The sequence below is a fragment of the Meleagris gallopavo genome, chromosome 34 (genome assembly GCF_905368555.1).
Source record: "Meleagris gallopavo chromosome 34, MGAL_WU_HG_1.1, whole genome shotgun sequence".
Taxonomy (NCBI): domain Eukaryota; kingdom Metazoa; phylum Chordata; class Aves; order Galliformes; family Phasianidae; genus Meleagris; species Meleagris gallopavo.
In genome coordinates, this window is record NC_139438.1 from 87,740 (window position 1) to 104,346 (window position 16,607).

The window sequence follows — 16,607 nt, forward strand, 5'->3', positions numbered from 1 at the left end:
TCACAGGAGGTCATGGGGTCAGGAAGGGGTCACGGGGTCACAGGGGGGTCAGAAGGGTCAGGGGGATGGGGGGGTTATGGAGGTTATGGGGGTCATGCGGTGTGGGGGGATGTGGGGGTCATGGGGGCCATGGGGTCATGGGGGGTCTCGGGGTCAGGAAGGGGTCACGGGGTCACAGGGGGGTCAGAAGGGTCAGGGGGACGGGGGGGTTAAGGGGGTCATGGGGTGTGGGGGATGTGGGGTGTGGGGGGATGTTGAGGGGTCATGGGGGCCATGGGGTCATGGGGGGTCACGGGGTCAGGAAGGGGTCAGGGGTCACGGGGCGTCAGAAGGGTCAGGGGGATGTGGGAGCACCCCTCCAGTGCTCCCAGTGCCCCCATTAACACCTCCCAGTGCTCCCAATAACCCCTCCAGTGCTCCCAGTAACACCTCCCAGTGCTCCCAGTGCTCCCAGTAGCCCCTCCCAGTGCTCCCAGTAACGCTTCCCAGTGCTCCCAGTATCAGTGCAGTATCCCCTCCCAGTGCTCCCAGTGCTCCCAGTAACACCTCCCAGTGCTCCCAGTAACGCCTTCCAGTGCTCCCAGTATCAGTGCAGTATCCCCTCCCAGTGCTCCCAGTGCTCCCAGTAGCCCCTCCCAGTGCTCCCAGTGCTCCCAGTATCCCCTCCCAGTGCTCCCAGTATCAGCCCAGTAGCCCCTCCCAGTGCTCCCAGTGCTCCCAGTAACACCTCCCAGTGCTCCCAGTGCTCCCAGTATCCCCTCCCAGTGCTCCCAGTGCTCCACGTAACACCTCCCAGTGCTCCCAGTGCTCCTAGTAGCCACTCCCAGTGCTCCCATGCTCCCAGTTCCCCTCCCAGTACTCCCAGTGCTCCCAGTATCCCGTCCCAGTGCTCCCAGTGCTCCCAGTAACACCTCCCAGTGCTCCCAGTGCTCAGTAGCCCCTCCCAGTGCTCCCAGTGCTCCCAGTAACATCCCAGTGCTCCCAGTGCTCCAGTAGCCCCTCCCAGTGCTCCCAGTACTCCCAGTGCTCAACCTCCCATTGCTCCCAGTGCTCCCAGTACCTCCCAGTGCTCCCAGTGCTCCCAGTGCTCCCAGTATCCCCTCCCAGTGCTCCCAGTGCTCCCATTATCCCCTCCCAGTGCTCCCAGTGCTCCCAGTAACACCTCCCATTGCTCCCAGTGCTCCAGTATCCCCTCCCAGTGCTCCCAGTGCTCCCAGTGCTCCCAGTATCCCCATCCCAGTGCTCCCAGTACATCCCAGTGCTCCCAGTGCTCAGCCCCTCCCAGTGCTCCCAGTGCTCCCAGTATCCCCTCCCAGTGCTCCCAGTGCTCCCAGTACACCTCCCAGTGCTCCCATTCAGTATCCCATCCCAGTGCTCCCAGTACTCCCAGTATCCCCTCCCAGTGCTCCAGTTATCCCAGTATCCTCCCATCCCAGTGCTCCCAGTACTCCCAGGCCCACCATCCAGTGCTCCCAGTACATCCAGTCCCAGTGCTCCCAGTCCTCCCAGTGCTCCCAGTAGCCCCTCCCAGTGCCCCCAGCAGCCCCTCCCAGTGCTCCCAGTGCTCCCAGTATCCCCTCATCTCCATGCTCCCAGTACTCCCAGTGTCCCATTCTCCCATCCCCTCCCAGTGATCCCAGTGCTCCCAGTATCCTCCCAGTGCTCCCAGTGCTCCCAGTAACACCTCCCATCCCAGTGCTCAGTCCACCCAGTGCTCCCAGTGCTCCAGTGCTCCCAGTATCCCCTCCCAGTGCTCCCAGTGCTCCCAGTGCTCCCATTATCCCTTCCAGTGCTCCCAGTACATCCCAGTGCTCCCGGTATCTTCTCCAGTGCTCCCAGTGCTCCCAGTGCTCCCAGTAGCCCTCCCAGTGCTCCCAGTACATCCCAGTGCTCCCAGTGCTTACAGTACCCCCATCCCAGTGCTCCCAGTACATCCCAGTGCTCCCATTGCTCCCGTCCCCTCCAGTGCTCCCAGTGCTCCCAGTGTCCCCTTCCCAGTGCTCCAGTGCTCCCAGTAACACCTCCCATTGCTCCCAGTGCTCCCGGTATCCTCTCCCAGTGCTCCCAGTGCTCCCAGTGCTCCCAGTAGCCCCTCCCAGTGCTCCCAGTACTCCCAGTATCCCCTCCCAGTGCTCCCAGTGCTCCCAGTAACACCTCCCAGTGCTCCCAGTGCTCCCAGTATCCCCTTCCCAGTGCTCCCAGTGCTCCCGGTATCCCCTCCCAGTGCTCCCAGTGCTCCCAATGCTCCCAGCATCCCCTCCCAGTGCTCCCAGTGCTCCCGGTATCCCCTCCCAGTGCTCCCAGTGCTCCCAGTGCTCCCAGTAGCCCCTCCCAGTGCTCCCAGTGCTCCCAGCATCCCCTCCCAGTGCTCTCAGTGCTCCCGGTATCCCCTCCCAGTGCTCCCAGTGCTCCCAGTGCTCCCAGTAGCCCCTCCCAGTGCTCCCAGTGCTCCCAGCATCCCCTCCCAGTGCTCCCAGTGCTCCCGGTATCCCCTCCCAGTGCTCCCAGTGCTCCCAGTGCTCCCAGTAGCCCCTTCCCAGTGCTCCCAGTGCTCCCAGTATCCCCTCCCAGTGCTCCCAGTGCTCCCAGCGCCCCACCTGCAGCTTCATGCGCACGTCTGTTCCGGACGAGAGCTGATCCAACCTCCGCGCTGCCGCCTCCACCTGACTGCAGTAGCGGCCGTACAGCAGGAACCTGCGGGGCCAGAAGTGCCCAAATCAGCCCAAAATGACCCAAAATGGGGCCGGACCCCAAACGGCACCGAACCCCACAGATGGAATCAGAACCGGGTGGATTCGGACCCGAAATTGGACCCCGAGTGGGCAGAAATGGACCCAAAATCAGACCGTGAAATCAGATCCCAAACGGGCAGAAACGGACCCAAAATAATCCCCGAATCAGATAAAGAATGGGTGAAAATGAGCAGAAATTGACCCAAAGTCGGACCAAAAACGGACAGAAATGGACTCAAAATTGAAACGAAAGCAGACCTGAAACCAGACCCCAAATGGGCAAAAATGAACTCAAAATGGACCCAAAATTGGACCTGAAATCAGATCCCAAATGGGCAGAAACTGACCCCGAATAGACCCGAAATTGGGATAAACTGCCCCAAAATGGTCCCAAAATCAGACAGAAAAAAAAAACAAGGGTAAAAATGATCAGAAATTGATCCAAAATCAGGCCTGAAACCAGACCCAAAATAGGCAGAAATTGACCCAAAATAGCCCCAAAAACGGGACCTGAAATCAGACCCCAAATGGGCAGAAATTGACCCAAAATAGATGGAATTGGCCCCCGAGGACCCCCCCAACGGGACTCAAAATGCCCCCAGATGGAACCCCCCCCTCCCCCCCTCCCACCACCTCTGCACCCACCAGCCCCCTACCCAGGGACCCCCTGACCCCCAAACACCCCCATCCCAGTGCCCACCTGACCCCCCCCAGTGTCCACCAGTGCCCCCCCAATGTCTCTCAGTACCCCCCTCTCAAGACCCCCCCCCCCATACCCCCCCATTGCCCCCCAGGACCCCCCCATTGTCCACCAGAGCCCCCAGGATGCCCCCAGTGCCCCTCAATGTCTCCCAGCACCCCCTCTCAAGACCCCCCCTTATTCCCCCTCTACTTCCCCCCTCAGTGCCCCTCAGTGCCCCCTGGCACCCCTCAGGACCCCCTCCAGTGTCCTCCAGTGCCCTCCACGACCCCCCCCTCAGCCCAGTGCCCCCCAGTATCCACCAGTGCCCTCTACCATCCCCCACTGCCCCCCGGACCCTCCCCCCCCAGTGTCCACCAGAGCCCCCCAGGATGCCCCCAGTGCCCCCAATGTCTCTCAGTGCTCCCCAGCACCTCCCTCTCAAGACCCCCCCCCTCATTCCCCCCAGTGCCCCCCAGGACCCCCCCATTGTCCACCAGAGCCCCCCAGGATGCCCCCAGTGCCCCTCAATGTCTCTCAGCACCCCCTCTCAAGACCCCCCCCTCATTCCCCCCAGTGCCCCCCAGGACCCCCCCCAGTGTCCTCCAGTGCCCTCCAAGACCCCCCTCATGACCCCCCCCCTCAGCCCAGTGCCTCCCAGAACACCCCCCCCAGTGCCCCCCAGTATCCACCAGTGCCCTCTACCGTCCCCCAGTGCCCCCCCAGTGCCCCTCAGGCCCCCCCCATCGCTCACCTCTCCTTGTAGGCCAGGAAGAGGGGGGGCAGCCCTCGCCCCCCCCCTGGCCCCCCCAGTGCCCCCCGCAGTTCTCCCAGGAAGAGGCGGTGCAGCTGCAGCAGCTCCTGGGGGGGGGGGGTGGGAGGTGTGGGGGGGGTCAGGGCCAAAATGGGTCCCCCCACCCCCAAAGAACCCATTTGAGTTCCCCCCCCCCCCACTTTGTCATCCCAATACTGTGGTTACAGGGAAGGGAGGATGGTACTGGGAGTACTGGGAAGAGTAACTGGGAGCACTGGGAGGGGTAACTGGGAGGTTACTGGGGCCAGGGAGGGATAATGGGGTAACTGGGAGCAGTGGGATGATACTGGGAGCACTGGGAGGGGTAACTGGAGGGTTACTGGGGCCGGGGGGGGATACTGGGAGCACTGGGAGGGATAATTGGGAACACTGGGAGGGGTAACTGGGGGGTTATTGGGGCCGGAAGGGATAATGGGAACGTTGGGAGGGGTAACTGGAAGCACTGGGAGGGATACTGGAAAGACTGGGAGGGGTAACTGGGGGGTTACTGGGGCCAGGGAGGGATACTGGGAGGACTGGGAGGAGTAACTGGGAGCAGTGTGAGGGATACTGGGAACACTGGGAGGGGTAACTAGGGGGTTACTGGGACCAGGGAGGGATACTGGGAGCACTGGGAGGGATAACTGGGACACTGAGAGGGGTAACTGGGTTTACTGGGATCAGGGAGGGATACTGGGAATACTGGGAGGGGTAACTGGGGATTTACTGGGACCAGGGAGGGATACTGGAAACACTGGGACTGGGTAAATGGGAGAAATGGGATGATACTGGGAGGGGTAACTGGGGTTACTGGGGCCAGGGGGAGATACTGGGAACACTGGGAGGGGTAACTGGGAGCCATGGGGGAGATACTGGGATCACTGGGAGGGGTAACTGGGGGGATACTGGAGCCTGGGAGGGGATACTGGGATCACTGGGAGGGGTAACTGGGAGACTGGGATACTGGGATCACTGGGAGGGGTAACTGGGAGCACTGGGAGGGGATACTGGGATCACTGGGAGGGGTAACTGGGAGCACTGGGAGGGGATACTGGGATCACTGGGAGGGGTAACTGGGAGCACTGGGAGGGGATACTGGGATCACTGGGAGGGGTAACTGGGAGCACTGGGAGGGGATACTGGGATCACTGGGAGGGGTAACTGGGAGCACTGGGAGGGGATACTGGGATCACTGGGAGGGGTAACTGGGAGCACTGGGAGGGGATACTGGGATCACTGGGAGGGGTAACTGGGATCACTGGGAGGGATAACTGGGATCACTGGGAGGGGTAACTGGGAGCACTGGGAGGGGTAACTGGGATCACTGGGAGGGGATACTGGGATTACTGGGAGGGGTAACTGGGAGCACTGGGAGGGGATACTGGGATTACTGGGAGGGGTAACTGGGATCACTGGGAGGGTATACTGGGATCACTGGGAGGGGTAACTGGGAGCACTGGGAGGGGATACTGGGATCACTGGGAGGGGTAACTGGGAGCACTGGGAGGGGATACTGGGATCACTGGGAGGGGTAACTGGGAGCACTGGGAGGGGTAACTGGAAGCACTGGGCACCTCGATGTTGATGAAGATGCTCTCCAGGTCCTGCGGCTGCAGGAAGTGCCTCAGCGGGCGCAGGAAGTGCTGTGGGCACTGGGGTTACTGGGAGCACTGGGAAGGAGCGCTGGGAGCACTGGGAGCACTGGGGATGTTTGCGCCAGCGCCCCACAGCCCCATCCCTGCGCCCCGCTCACGTCCCCCGGTCCCCATTCCCACCCAGGGCCCCCGCATCCCCCCCCATATCTCCCCACCACCCCGTATCCCCCACATCCCCCCATATCCCCCTACGATCCCAAATCCCCCACGACCCCACGTCCCCTCAAGACCCCAAAACCCCCCCGTGACCCCATATTCCCCCCACACCCCCCATGACCCCATAACCCCCCATGACCGCACATCCCCCCCACACCCCATGACCCCATATCTCTCCATACCTCCCATGACCCCATATCCCCCCATATCTCCCATGATCCCACACCCCCCATGACCCCATATCCACCCATGACCCCACATCCCCCCCACACCCCCATGACCCCATATCTCCCCATACCTCCCATGACCCCATATCCCCCCATATCCCCCCGTGACCCCATAACCCCCATGACCCCATAGCCCCCCATGACCCCATATCCCCCATAACCCCCCATGACCCCATATCCCCCCCATAACCCCCCCATGACCCCATATCACCCCATACCACCCATGACCCCATAACCCCCGTGACCCCATATCCCCCCCCGACCCCATAACCCCCCCATGACCCCATATCCCCCCATGACCCCATAACCCCCCGTGACCCTATATCCCCCCATGACCCCATATCCCCCCATGACCCCATATCCCTCATGACCCCATAACCCCCCCATGACCCCATATCCCCCCATGACCCCATAACCCCCCCATGACCCCATATCCCCCCCGACCCCATAACCCCCCATGATCCCATATCCCCCCATGACCCCATAACCCCCCCATGACCCCATATCCCCCCGTGACCCCATAGCCCCCCACGACCCCATAACTCCCCTCATGCACCCAATACCCCCCCATGATCCCATATCCCCCCATGACCCCATACCCCCCCACGACCCCATATCCCCCCGTGACCCCATATCCCCCCCCGACCCCATAACCCCCTGCACGGCCCCACATCCCCCACCGTGCAGATGGACTCGAGGGTCTCAGTGTATTTCTCCTCCGTCTGCCTCAGCTCCTGCAGGCAGCACTGCCTCCGGTCCACCTCCACCCTCTATGGGGGGACACCGTGTCCTCAGTGGGGGGAGGGGATGGGGGGCGGGGGGGGGGACGGTGACCCCACAAATGGGGACCCCTGCAGCCGGGGTCTGGGGGCTCACAGCGGACGGAGGGACCTCCACCCTCATCAGGTCCTCGTAGATGTCGTCCCCGTCGTCCCCTTCGGCCTCGACGCAGTCGTAGAGTTCATCATCATCCTCCACTGTGTCGCTGTTGGGGGACAGATTGGAACCCCCTCAACCCCCCCCCCAGACTGAGACCCAAATATCCCCCAAATCCTACAAAGTCACGCCAAAATTGGACCCAAAATATCCCCCAAATCCTATAAAATAACAACAGAATTACTCCCAAATTATCCCCCAAATCCTATAAAATAACACCAAAATTACTCCCAAATATCCCCCAAATCCTATAAAATAACACCAGAATTACTCCCAAATTATCCCCAAATCCTAGAAAATAACGCCAAAATGGGCCCAAAATATCCCCCAAACCTTACAAAGTCACGCCAAAATGGACCCAAAATATCCCCCAAATCCTACAAAATAACACCAAAATTACTCCCAAAATATCCCCCAAATCCTACAAAATAACACCAGAATTACTCCCAAAATATCCCCCAAATCCTACAAAGTAATGCCAAAATGATTCCCAAAATATCCCCCAAATCCTACAAAGTCACGCCAAAATAGGACCCAAAATATCCCCCAAATCCTACAAAATAACACCAAAATTACTCCCAAATTATCCCCCAAATCCTACAAAATAGCACCAAAATTATTCCCAGATTATCCCCAAATCCTACAAAGTAACGCCAAAATGGCACCCAAAATATTCCCCAAATCCTACAAAATAACGCCAAAATTATTCCCAGATTATCCCCCAAATCCTACAAAGTAATGCCAAAATGGACCCAAAATATCCCCCAAATCCTACAAAATAACCCCAAAACCACCCCAAATATCCCCCCAACCCTCTAAGATAACTCCAAATCCTACAAAGACCCCAAAATGCACAAAATAGTCCCCAAACCCCCCAAAAATAACCCCCAAACCACCCCAAATATCCCCAAACCCTACAAAATAAACCCCAAATCCTAAAAAAGACCCCAAAATGCACCAAAACTGTCCCCAAACCCCAAGAAATGACCCCCAAATATCCCCAAACCCTACAAAATAAACCCCAAATCCTAAAAAAGACCCCAAAATGCACCAAAACTGTCCCCAAACCCCAAGAAAATGACCCCCAAACCACCCCAAATATCCCCCAAACCCTACAAACTAAACCCCAAATCCCTCCCAACATGTCCCCTAAACCCCACAAATCAAATGCCCCCAAATAACCCCCCGAACCACCCCAAATATCCCCAAACCCTACAAAATAAACCCCAAATCCTAAAAAGACCCCAAAATGCACCAAAACTGTCCCCAAACCCCAAGAAAATGACCCCCAAATATCCCCCAAACCCTACAAACTAAACCCCAAATCCCTACCAACATGTCCCCCTAAACCCCACAAATCAAATGCCCCCAAATGACCCCCCGAACCACCCCAAATATCCCCCAAACCCTACAAAACTAAACCCCAAATCCCTCCCAACATGTCCCCTAAACCCCACAAATCAAATGCCCCCATATAACCCCCCAAACCACCCCAAATATCCCCCAAACCCCACAAAATAAACCCTAAATAAACCCCGCTCACTCAATGAGGTCTGAGAGACCGCTGTAGATTTCGTCGTCCCCATCGCAGTCCTCAGTGGGGAAGGGTCTGTTTGGGGGACACAGATTTATGGGGTCAGAGACCTGGGACCCATGGGGCTGCGGGGTCTCGATCCCACGGGAACAGGACAGCTGGATCCCGTGGGTTTGTGGGATCTGGGTCCCGTGGGATTTGGGATCCCGAATCCCGTGGGGTCTCGGTAGGTTTGTAGGGTTGGGGGTCGGCAGATCCTATGGGGTTGGGGATGTGGGACCCGTGGGGTGGTGGGATCTGGGGCCCATGGGGTTGGGGACATGGGACTAATAGGATTGAGGACCTAGATCCCATGGGGCTGAGGTTCTAGGCCCTATAGGGTTGGGGGATCTGGATCCCATGGGATTGGGGACGTGGGTCCGTGGGGCTGGGACACGGGACTCATAGGGTTCAGGATCTCAGTCCCATGACACTGGGAAACCCCCCAAGAGTTGGGGGGTCCAGACCCTATGGGTCTGTGGGGTTGGGGGTCACAGACCCTATGGGGTTGGGGACATGGGCCCATAGGGTTGGGATCATGGGTGCTATGCGGTTGAGGACATGAGTCCCATAGGGTTGGGAACCCGGAAACCATTGGTATGGGGACCTGGGTCCCATGGATATGGGGGCAGGGACCCATGGCTATGGGGACGTGGGTCCTATGGGGTTGGGGATGTGGGTCCCATGGATATGGGGACACGGGACCCATGGATATGGGGATGTGGGACCCATGGGTATGGGGATGTGAGTCCTATGGGGTTGGGGACGTGGGTACCATGGATATGGGGCAGGGACCCATGGTTATAGGGACGTGGGTCCTATGGGGTTGGGGACGTGGGTCCCATGGATATGGGGGCAGGGACCCATGGATATGGGGACACGGGACCCATGGTTATAGGGACGTGGGTCCTATAGGGTTGGGGATGTGGGTCCCATGGATATGGGGCAGGGACCCATGGATGTGGGGACGTGGGTCCTATGGGGTTGGGGCTGTGGGTCCCATGGATATGGGGACACGGGACCCATGGGTATGGGGACATGGGTCCTATGGGGTTGGGGATGTGGGTCCCATGGATATGGGCCAGGGACCCATGGCTATGGGGATGTGAGTCCTATGGGGTTGGGGACATGAGACCCATAGATATGGGGCAGGGACCCATGGATATGGGGACGTGAGTCCTATGGGGTTGGGGACATGAGACCCATGGATATGGGGCAGGGACCCATGGTTATAGCGACGTGAGTCCTATGGGGGGTTGTGGCCGTGGGTCCCATGGATATGGGGCAGGGACCCATGGCTATGGGGATGTGGGACCCATGGTTATAGGGACATGGGTCCTATGGGGCTGGGGCCGTGAGTCCTATGGGTTTGGGGCCGTGGGTCCCATGGATATGGGGCAGGGACCCATGGCTATGGGGACGTGGGTCCTATGGGGTTGGGGCCGTGGGTCCCATGGATATGGGGCAGGGACCCATGGCTATGGGGACGTGAGTCCTATGGGGTTGTGGCCGTGGGTCCCATGGATATGGGGCAGGGACCCATGGCTATGGGGATGTGGGACCCATGGTTATAGGGACATGGGTCCTATGGGGTTGGGGCCGTGGGTCCCATGGATATGGGGACAGGGACCCATGGCTATGGGGACGTGAGTCCTATGGGGTTGGGGACATGAGACCCATGGCTATGGGGCAGGGACCCATGGATATGGGGATGTGGGTCCTATGGGGTTGGGGCCGTGAGTCCTATGGGTTGTGGCCGTGGGTCCCGTGGCTATGGGGCAGGGACCCATGGATGTGGGGATACGGGACCCATGGATATGGGGACGTGGGTCCTATGGGGTTGTGGACGTGGGTCCTATGGGGTTGTGGCCGTGAGTCCTATGGTTGTGGCCCTGGGTCCCGTGGCTATGGGGACGTGAGTCCTATGGGGTTGGTGACGTGGGACCCATGGATGTGGGGATACGGGACCCATGGGTATGGGGACGTGGGTCCTATGGGGTTGTGGACGTGGGTCCCGTGGCTATGGGGCAGGGACCCATGGCTATGGGGCCGTGAGTCCTATGGGGTTGGGGACATGAGACCCATGGATATGGGGATACGGGACCCATGGATATGCGGACGTGGGTCCTATGGGGTTGTGGACGTGGGTCCTATGGGGTTGGGGCCGTGAGTCCTATGGGGTTGTGGCCCTGGGTCCCGTGGCTATGGGGCAGGGACCCATGGATGTGGGGACGTGAACGGGACCCCCGTCCTCACGTGAAGCCTTTGCTCTGAGCGATGGGTGTCCAGGACAGCGTGGACAAGGTCTCAATCACCTGAGGGCAGAAACGGGTCACCAGGCGGGGGGTGACCGGACCCCGCGTTGTCCCCAAACCCGTCCCCAGCGCCCGGGTCCCACCTTCCCAAAATCCTGAACGTCAAAGAGGTCGAAGGCCCCGAAGAGGCGATGTTTGGGGAGCCCGAATTTGTCGGCGCAGGCGGTCAGGAAGGTGCGGATGTTCCTCAGGCACAGGAACTGCGGTGGTAGACGTCACCGTCACCAACAACACCCCGCTGTCACCGTCACCAACGCCCCGTTTGTCACCGCCGCTCTCAGCTCCCACTGCCACCCTCCCCTCCGTCACCGCCATCACCATCAACTCTGTCGTCGTCGTCGCCGTCGTTGCTTGTCCCCACTGTCACTGTCGCCCCAACGGTCGTTGTCACCCCAACTGTTGTCACCCCAACTGTTGTCACCCCAACAGTCGATGTCACCCCAACAGTCGATGTCACCTCAAAGGTCATTGTCACCCCAACAGTTATTGTCACCCCAACTGTTGTCACCCCAATGGTTGTTGTCACCCCAACAGTCAATGTCACCCCAATGGTCATTGTCACCCCAACTGTTGTCGTCACCCCAACGGTCGTTGTCACCCCAACTGTCATTGTCACCCCAACTGTTGTCACCCCCAACTGTTGTCACCCCCAACTGTTGTCACCCCAACAGTCAATGTCACCCCAACAGTCATTGTCACCCCAACAGTTGTCACCCCAACTGTTGTCACCCCAACAGTCAATGTCACCCCAACAGTCATTGTCACCCCAAACAGTCATTGTCACCCCAACTGTTGTCACCCCAACTGTTGTCACCCCAACAGTCGTCGTCACCCCAACAGTCATTGTCACCCCAACTGTTGTCACCCCAACAGTCAATGTCACCCCAAAGGTCGCCGTCACCCCAACAGTCATTGTCACCCCAACTGTTGTCACCCCAACTGTTGTCACCCAACAGTCAATGTCACCCCAACTGTTGTCGTCACCCCAACAGTCAATGTCACCCCAACGGTCGTCGTCACCCCAACAGTCATTGTCACCCCAACTGTTGTTGTTGTCACCCCACCAGTCAATGTCACCCCAACAGTCATTGTCGCCCCAACAGTCATTGTCACCCCAACAGTTATTGTCACCCCAACAGTCAATGTCACCTCAATGGTCATTGTCACCCCAACAGTTGTTACCCCAGTTGTCACCTGGACATTCAATGTTACCTTAATTGTCATTGTCACCCCAACAGTCATTGTCACCCCAACAGCCGATGTCAACCCAATGGTCATTGTCACCCCAACAGCCATTGTCACCCCAATGATTATTGTCACCCCAACGGTCACTGTCACCCCAGTGGCCACTGCCACCATCAGCATCGATCCTATAGTCGCCTCACCACCATCCACCACCACCGTCACCACCACCCCACCGCCGTCACCGCCACCCCCATTCCCACCAGCCCCGTCATCAGTGCCCTCCAAGACCCCCCCCTGACAGTCACTCTGCCCCCAATCCCCCCTCCCTGGGGATCTACCTCCCCACTCACCCCTCCCTGGGGCAACAGCACCCCCAAATACCCCTCCCAACCCTCCATTTACCCCTGCCGGGGGCAACTACTGTCTCATTTACACCCTCCTCCCTCCCCCCAGCTTCCCCGGGGGCAGCTCTACCCTCATTCCTCCCCCCTTCCCCCATTAGTTATTCACCCTCAGTCGCACCTGTGACATTTGGGGACGGGGACAGATGTCCCGTGGGGGCACGGCGTTGGGCAGGAGGGCGTTGAGGAGGTGACAGAGGAGAACCCCATCCCTCAGTGCCTGTGCCAGGTCCCAAACCTGTCCCGTGGGGCTGCTGGCACGGTGACCCGCCGGGAGCACCCGTGCTGCCACCAACCAATGGGCACACTGCCTCCACACCTCCATGGGGACAACTGGGGGTCGTTTTGGGGAAGAGGAAGGTGGGTGTGGGGTCCTGGTGGGGTCACCGATGGAAGGAACTGCCGGATACGGGGTCCTGCTGGGTCACTTCTGGAAGGATGTGGTGGATACTTCTGGAAGGAGGTGATGGATATGGGGCCGTGGTGGGGTCACAGGTGGAAAGAGGTGATGGATGAGGTGGATATGGGGTCCTGGTGGGGTCACAGGTGGAAAGAGGTGATGGATGAGGTGGATATGGGGTCCTGGTGGGGTCACAGGTGGAAAGAGGTGATGGACATTCAGTTCTGGAAGGATGAGGTGGATATGGGGTCCTGGTGGGGTCACAGGTGGAAAGAGGTGATGGATGAGGTGGATATGGGGTCCTGGTGGGGTCACCGATGGAAGGAACTGCTGGATACGGGGTCCTGCTGGGTCACTTCTGGAAGGATGTGGTGGATACTTCTGGAAGGAGGTGACGGATATGGGGCCGTGGTGGGGTCACAGGTGGAAAGAGGTGATGGACATTCAGTTCTGGAAGGATGAGGTGGATATGGGGTCCTGGTGGGGTCACCGATGGAAGGAACTGCCGGATACGGGGTCCTGCTGGGTCACTTCTGGAAGGATGTGGTGGATACTTCTGGAAGGAGATGATGGATATGGGGTCCTGGTGGGGTCACAGGTGGAAAGAGGTGATGGACATTCAGTTCTGGAAGGATGAGGTGGATATGGGGTCCTGGTGGGGTCACCGATGGAAGGAACTGCCGGATACGGGGTCCTGGTGGGTCACTTTAGGGAAGGAGGTGGTGGATACGGGGTCCCGGTGGATCACTGCCAGAAAAAAAAGATGGATATGGGGTTGTCGTGGGTCACTCCTGGAAGGAGACGATGAAGATGAGGTCCTGGTGGGTCCCTCTGGGGAGGAGTAGTGGTTGCGGGGTCCTGGTGGGGTCACTCTGGAAGGAGATGATGGATATGGGGCCGTGGTGGGGTCACAGGTGGAAAGAGGTGATGGATATTTAGTCCTGGAAGGATGAGGTGGATATGGGGTCCTGGTGGGGTCACCGATGGAAGGAACTGCCGGATACGGGGTCCTGCTGGGTCACTTTTGGGAAGGAGGTGGTGGATATGGGGTCCTGGTGGGGTCACTGATGGAAAGAGCTGATGGAGATGGGATCCTGGTGGATCACTTTAGGGAAGGAGGTGGTGGATACGGGGTCCTGGTGGATCGCTGCCAGAAGAAAAGATGGATATGGGGTCGTGATGGGATCACTTCAGGAAGGAGATGATGGAGATGGGGTCCCAGTGGGGTCACATCTGGAAGGGGTGGATGGAGATGGGATCCTGGTAGGTCACTTTGGGAAGGATCCGATGGACATAGTAATGAGGTCACTTTCTGGAACGTTCTGTTGGATATAGGATGGAGTTTGGATCACTTCCAGAAAGCGATGAAGGGTATGGGATCGTGGTGGGATCCCAAATTGATGGAGCTGATGGATGTAGGATTGTGGTGGGATCCCAAATTGATGGAATTGATGGAGATAGGGTCCTGTTGGGATCCCTCTGGATGGAGCTGATGGATGCAGGATCCTGGTGGGATCACTCTGGATGGAGCCAATGGATGCAGGATCCTGGTGGGATCCCTCTGGATGGAGCTGGTGGATGCAGGATCCTGGTGGGATCCCTCTGGATGGAGCTGATGGATGCAGGATCCTGTTGGGATCACTCTGGATGGAGCTGGTGGATGCAGGATCCTGTTGGGATCACTCTGGATGGAGCTGGTGGATGCAGGATCCTGTTGGGATCACTCTGGATGGAGCTGATGGATGCAGGATCCTGTTGGGATCACTCTGGATGGAGCTGATGGATGCAGGATCCTGTTGGGATCACTCTGGATGGAGCTGATGGATGCAGGATCCTGGTGGGATCACTCTGGATGGAGCCAATGGAGTTGGGGTCCTGTTGGGATCACTCTGGACGGATCCGATGGATGTAGGATCGTGGTGGGATCCTTTCTGGAGATAACCCAGAAGGGGTCCTTCCTCCCCACGGGACAACGGTGCTGAATCCCCGCGGCCGTGGGAAGGACCAACCACCACCTTCCCCTTCCCACCACCACCACCAGATCCGGACGGAGCCGACCGCGATGCGTTCCTCCCCACCCCACACCCACCTTTGGGGAGGACCCGGTGGTCTCGTGGACCCCCCGGAGCCGTGGGGGATCCGTGGGCACAGGGCCCGGGGTGGGCCTGGGGTCTGAGGGGGTCCGGAAGCGGTGAGAACGGTGCTGCGCCTGCGCCCCACAGATTGCAGGGGACGATGGGAACGGGCGCCCGGATGTGGGGGATGCGGGTGGAGAGGAAGCGACATCAGTGGGGCCTCTGTGGGGCCCTGCCGGCATTGCTGGGGGTGGGGGGAGAGGAGGAGTTATGGGGGGCAGAGAGCTATGGGGCGGTGATGGGTCCTGGGCCATGGGGAGTCAGGCATGGAGGTAAGGAGGACCCATTTCGGTCCATTGGGATCGAGGTGATCCATCCTGATTTTATGGGATTGGAGTGTCCAGATATGGGGACCCACCCTGGTCCTTTGGGATCGAGGTGTTGGATATGGGGACCCGTCCTGATCCTTTGGGATGGAAGTGTCTGGATATGGGGTCCCACTCTAATCCTTTGGGATTGATGCAGTCCATCCTGGTGTTGGATATGGGGACCCACCCTGGTCCTTTGGGATTGAGGTGTTGGATATGGGGACCCACCCTGGTCCTTTGGGATCGAGGTGTTGGATATGGGAACCCGTCCTGATCCTTTGGGATGGAAGTGTCTGGATATGGGGTCCCACTCTAATCCTTTGGGATTGATGCAGTCCATCCTGGTGTTGGATATGGGGACCCACCCTGGTCCTTTGGGATCGAGGTGTTGGATATGGGGACCCATCCCGATTCTTTGGGATCGAGGTTATGGATATGGGGACCCATCCTGATCCTTTGGGATCGAGGTTCTGGATATTGGGACCCATCCTGGTCCTTTGGGATCGAGGTTATGGATATTGGGACCCATTCTGGTCCTTTGGGATCGAGGTTATGGATATGGGGACCCATCCTGGTCCTTTGGGATCAAGGTTATGGATATGGGGACCCATCCTGGTCCTTCAAAATCAAGGCGATCCGTCCCACTCTTTTAGGATCAAGGTGTTGGATATGGGGACACATCCCGGTCCTTTGGGATAGAGGAGTCTGGGGACAGTGGGTGACCCACAGAGGGACACAGCTTTTTGGGGACAGGGACCCAACCCCAGGATGGACCCAAATGTCCAGGATTTGTGACCCAGGACCCCAAGCGAACCCGATGTCCTGGCACAGTGACCCATCCTGGTGCCATGGGGACCCCGTGCCATCGGGATCGTCTCATAGGGGACCCCGTGACCCAGGGACAGCGAGTGACCCACGTGGCCCACGAGGGACGCAGATATTTGGGGACGGTGACATCTCTGCCCATGGTGACCCAGAGCGGACCCAGATTTATGGGGGCAGCGACCCATCCTGCTTTATGGGGGACCCAGGAACGGTGCCCCAACACCCCCCACCCCCAACATCCCCCACCCCCAAAATCCCAAGAGGTGCCAGCGGTGTCCCACGTCCCC

The 16,607-nt window shown here is 59.0% G+C and overlaps 1 protein-coding gene across 2 annotated transcripts in view; it reads right to left on the reverse strand.

Annotated features, from left to right (window-relative positions):
• Positions 1-15,293, reverse strand: part of VAV1 (vav guanine nucleotide exchange factor 1) — a 28,819-nt gene extending 13,526 nt beyond the window's left edge. The window contains exons 1-10 of one of the 2 annotated variants that reach the window (XM_085214876.1): positions 15,142-15,293; positions 12,774-13,799; positions 11,150-11,266; positions 11,008-11,066; positions 8,722-8,787; positions 7,119-7,227; positions 6,923-7,012; positions 5,779-5,847; positions 4,166-4,272; positions 2,598-2,694 (exon numbers count right to left, since the gene is read on the reverse strand). In XM_085214876.1, the coding sequence (XP_085071002.1) occupies positions 2,598-2,694; positions 4,166-4,272; positions 5,779-5,847; positions 6,923-7,012; positions 7,119-7,227; positions 8,722-8,787; positions 11,008-11,066; positions 11,150-11,266; positions 12,774-12,977 (918 nt within the window). In that variant the 5' untranslated portion in view covers positions 12,978-13,799; positions 15,142-15,293. Of the gene's footprint in view, positions 1-2,597; positions 2,695-4,165; positions 4,273-5,778; positions 5,848-6,922; positions 7,013-7,118; positions 7,228-8,721; positions 8,788-11,007; positions 11,067-11,149; positions 11,267-12,773; positions 14,177-15,141 lie in introns of those variants that run through there. The other variant, XM_085214875.1, reaches the window with a different exon arrangement.
• Between the last annotated feature and the right edge of the window lie 1,314 nt (positions 15,294-16,607).